The sequence below is a fragment of the Babylonia areolata genome, unplaced genomic scaffold (genome assembly GCF_041734735.1).
Source record: "Babylonia areolata isolate BAREFJ2019XMU unplaced genomic scaffold, ASM4173473v1 tig00002657_2, whole genome shotgun sequence".
Lineage (NCBI taxonomy): Eukaryota > Metazoa > Mollusca > Gastropoda > Neogastropoda > Buccinidae > Babylonia > Babylonia areolata.
In genome coordinates, this window is record NW_027468539.1 from 1 (window position 1) to 5,000 (window position 5,000).

The 5,000-nt window shown below is 38.4% G+C and overlaps 1 protein-coding gene across 1 annotated transcript; it reads left to right on the forward strand.

Moving 5' to 3' along the window:
- The first annotated feature begins 86 nt into the window (after positions 1 to 86).
- Positions 87 to 4,070, forward strand: LOC143279326 (uncharacterized). Its single transcript, XM_076583342.1, has 3 exons — positions 87 to 343; positions 2,276 to 2,394; positions 3,817 to 4,070. Exons 2-3 carry the CDS (start codon positions 2,316 to 2,318, stop codon positions 4,053 to 4,055), a joined length of 318 nt encoding a protein of 105 aa, XP_076439457.1. The 5' UTR covers positions 87 to 343; positions 2,276 to 2,315; the 3' UTR covers positions 4,056 to 4,070.
- The last annotated feature ends 930 nt before the right edge of the window (positions 4,071 to 5,000 follow it).

A 5,000-nucleotide genomic window follows, 5' to 3' on the forward strand; every position in this document is an offset into this window, starting at 1 on the left:
ATACTTATTTTGATTTTCCTTAAAACTGCATTTAGCAGTTGGCAATGTACAGATTGGGTGGTATTGCAAATGGCATTTCGTTCTACAAATTACAATTATTCGTAAATGTGATAGTAGTTGTAGAAAGTGCTTTAATTCATTTACACATACTTATACAAAGTGACATTGTAGGAAAGGAGTGAAGTCACATTTGCTAAGATTTCAGATGACATTTCAGCTTGAGAGTGAAGTATTGTGTGTTGCTGTTTCAGCTGGCGTATGGAAGCGTGAAGTTATTGAGAGGGGGTTTTGATGTGTTCTCTGGATTCATCATTGGTCAGAGAAATGAGAAAAAGTGGATAAAGTGAGTAGGTTTGGTCATGGTTAGTGTGTGTGTGTGTGTGTGTGTGTGTGTGTGTGTGTGTGCAAAAGAGAGCAAGAAATCTTTTGTCTTGGTGTAGTTTGCATGCATGTTTGTGAGTGTGAGTGTGTGTGCGTGTGCTTGTGCTTGTGCATGCGAGCGCATGTGTTGTGTGTGTGTGTGTGTATGCACATGACTGTAAAATTGGTATAATAATGTGCGTGTTGTGAATGGGTATAAGTATTCATGTGTGTGTTTTAGTTTAGTAATTAGTTTTTTTTTTACTTTCTTTTATTTTTGGCATATTGTTTTTTTCTTCCCTCTGGTTTTTTTTAATTTTTAATTTTTTAATTTTTTTTACATGGTTTGTTTCCTTCCTGTTTTTCTTCTTCAGTTTATGGTGATGCACTCTTCCCAGAGAGAGCAGTCTGAACTCTATGCAGAGAAATCTGCACATAAATGTTTAACACAATTTTGACAATATACGATATGATACGATACAATACGATATGATTAGATTCGATACAAAACAGTATGATGCACAATGCACAATATATATGTAGTGCAATACAAGGCAATGAAATGCAGTATGACACATCACGTGACAAAGCAACACAGTACAACACAGCACAGTGCCCTGCGGTACAACACTACAAACTACAATACAGTACAGTACTATGCAGTACAGTACTGTGGAGTACAGTGCACTACAATTCAGTACAACACTACACAGTGGAGTAGAGTATGGTACAGTACAATACAATACAACACAGTTGTACAGTTTGGTACAAAACAACATTACACTACAGAGTACAAAACTATACAGAACAATACAAAATCATTTCAACACTTTCCAGCACTACACATTGCAATATAGTAGAATACAACGGTACACAGAGCAATACAGTACTGTGCTGGTACAATACAGCAAAACACAGTACAATACAATTCAGTTCAACATTACAGTACAATACTGTACTGCACAGTACAATACAATTCAGTTCAATATTACACAGCACAATACAATACAATACAATACAATAATACAATACAATACAACACTACACAGAACAAGAGAGTGCTGTTCAGTACAATATTACACAACACTATACAGTACAATACTGTACTGCACAGTACAATACAATTCAGTTCAATATTGCACAGTATAATCAGTACAAGAGAACACTACACGGAACGAGAGAGTGCTGTTCAGTACAATATGACACACAACACTATACAGTACAATACTGTACTGCACAGTACAATACAATTCAGTTCAATAATACACAGTACAATACAGAACAATACAATACAATACAATACAATACAGTACAGTACAGTACAAGACAACACAACACAGAACAGCCGAGTGTTGTTTGGTATAATATGACACAACACTATACAATACAACAAAGTGTATTACAACACAACATGCAACTTTAGTTCACACCCTTTTAACGTGACATGCTGTCGACAGACATATCATCTTAAGGACAATGCTATGACACAACACTACACAGTACAACGAAGTATATTACAACACAGTAGTACAGCTTCAGTTCAGACCCTTTCAACCTGACATGCTCTCTACAGACGTATCATCTTCAGGACAATGCTACGACACTACACAGTGCAATGAAGTATGTTACAACACAGTGGTACAACTTTAGTTCAGACCCTTTCAACGTGACATGCTGTTGACAGACGTATCATCTTCAGCACAATGCTAAGACACTATAATTCACAGTGCAGCGAATTGAATTACAACACAGTAGTACAACTTTAGTTGAGACCCTTTCAACCTAACGTGCTGTCGACATGTGAATCATCTCAGGACAATGCTACGACACAACACTACACAGTGCAGTGAAGTATATTACAACACAGTAGTACAACTTTAGCTCAAGCTCTTTCAACGTGACGTGCTGTCGACAGACGAATCATCTTCCTGGAGACAGTAGCAGGTGTACCTGGCATGGTGGCGGCCATGATGCGTCACATGATGTCTCTTCGACGACTGCAGCGAGACTACGGCTGGATTCACACCCTTCTTGGTAATGTCTGTGTGTGTGTGTGTGTGTGTGTGTGTGTGTGTGTGTGAGGGGAGGGTGATTAGGGGTGTGTGTGGAAATGAAGCTGCTTTCGTGTGTTGCTTGCTTGTATGTGTTTTGCTTTAGATATGTAGCTTTTCGATCTTTTGGTCCAACCTTTATCATGTTGTGTGTGTGTGTGTGTGTGTGTGTTTACTGGACTTGGATATGGGCTGAGATATTGTGTTAGGTGAGTGACAAGCCAGTGGACACACAATTAATTTCCAAATGGATGAATAAAGATGTATTGTCCTTTGGGTCACTGCATTTTTATCTCTCTCTCTCTCTCTCTCTCTCTCTCTCTCTGTCTCTCTCTCTCTCTCTCTCTCTCTCTCTATATATATATATATATATATTTATTATATATATATATATATATATATATATATATATATATATATAATGTTATTTCTTTCTGTGTCTTATTCATACCACAATATATTGTTTAACAGGGTTAGACCTAGGCATAAAGTGCTTCAAAAATGCACATTGTTATTACTTTTTGAAATTATTTATTTGACATATATCTTCTTTCTTTTTATCTTTTTTTTTTGGTATGGAATTTGAAATATTGAATTCAACTTAGGTTTGGATTTTCTCTTGTAGACATGATTATGTATCTAAGTTAAAAAAAACACACCAAAAACTGTAATTTCTTGTGAAAGGACAAATGGGGCCCAGATGAAGGGCTTCTGTGCAAGCCACGTTTATTCCGCCAAGTGGGTATCAGCCAGAGTCGTTTCCCCTTAGCTGGTTGTCCCTACACAAAGCACTACTAAAGCATGCATCATACTACAACTCCCCTTTTTTTATGTGGGGTACTGCTTGTTTCCATCGAGATACAAGATGAAATTAAAAAATGATTTAAAAGGAGATTATGGAGTATGTACCACAAGTCCAACCGAATTTCTTTTGTGAGAGTCTCTTCACTTTTTTTTTTTTAAAATTTTTTATTTTATTTTAAAAATGTATTTATCTATTATTATTCACTTTTTTTTCTCAAGGCCTGACTAAGTGCATTTGGTTACACTGCTGGTCAGGCATCTGCTTGGCAGATGTGGTGTAACGTATATGGATTTGTCTGAACGCAGTGACGCCTCCTTGAGCTACTGAAACTGAAACTCACTTCTCTCCTCGCTCTACCCCCTTGTTGATCAAGTCTACTGAGTCGTAACAATATCAGTCAGTCAGCTCAGTTTACTTTCCTCAGACAGAGACAAGGAAATCTGGCTTGTGGCTTTTTTGTTTCTGTGTTTGTTTATTGAAAACAATATTACCACCCCCACGCCCCTAAAAAAAAAAAGTATTAATGAAAGAAAGAAAAAAATGTCTTGACTGGGTGAATTTCCAAGCATTGATGATAGAACATTGTGTTCTTTTCCTCAGAGGAGGCTGAAAACGAGAGGATGCACCTGATGACAGCTCTGCAGCTCAGACAGCCCTCGATGCTGTTCAGACTGGCCGTCATTGGTTCACAAGGTGAGGCGTGGTGCAGATACAGTTTTGAGATTCATCGTTCAATGACACTGTTTCATACATCAGGAGCACCCCCGAAAACGGAGTATGGCTGCTTACATGGCGGGGTAAAAAGTCATACACGTAAAAGCCCATTTGTGTACAAATGAGTGAACGTGGGAGTTGCAGCCCATGAATGAAGAAGAAGAAGAAGATATGTCGGGAAGAAGGTGGCAGAATGGTTAAGACGCTTATCTGCAAATACAGAGAGTCCATGAGGGTCAGAGTGAATACTTTACCCAAGGACTCTGCACCATGCTGAAACAGGGCCAGGAGCTGGTGGTGTTTGCAACAAAAGTTATACAAACGTAGGTGTAAATGAATTCCGGTTGGGGATACCATACACCAACAAGCATACACATACACACAAATAAACACACATACATGCATGCACACACACACATACACATACACACACACCACACACACACACACACACACACACACACACAGTTCTTGCAAAAGAACAGTTCATCCTGTGTGAATGTCATGGGTCTCTGGGTCCCATATCATTTCTGGGGAGAGGGAGGGAGTGGGGAGTCGCATACAAACCCGAGGCTGGCTTCATGAAACATGGCATCAGAAAGGACACACATTTGAGGCTGAGTTTGAAAATAGTGGGTAAGTAATCAACGCACTTATTTGTGTTTAATATATTTTATTCTTTATGAAGTATGCATCTGTGACACCCGCAGAGTCAGAACAGGAGTTGTTATGTGTAAGATGTGTTTGTTTGTGTTAATATATTTTATTCTTTATGAAATATGCGTCTGTGACACCCGCAGAGTCAGAACAGGAGTTGTAATGTGTAAGATGTGTTTATTTGTCCTAATATATTTTATTCTTTAGGAAGTGTGAGTCTGGGAGACCCATATAGTCAGAATAGGAGTTGATATGTGGTAAAGATGTGTTTATCTATTTCATTTAATTTATTTTTTTTTTTTTTTTTTTCTCAAGGCCTGACTAAGCGCGTAGGGTTACGCTGCTGGTCAGGCATCTGCTTGGCAGATGTGGTGTAGCGTATATGGATTTGACCGAACACAGTGACGCCTCCT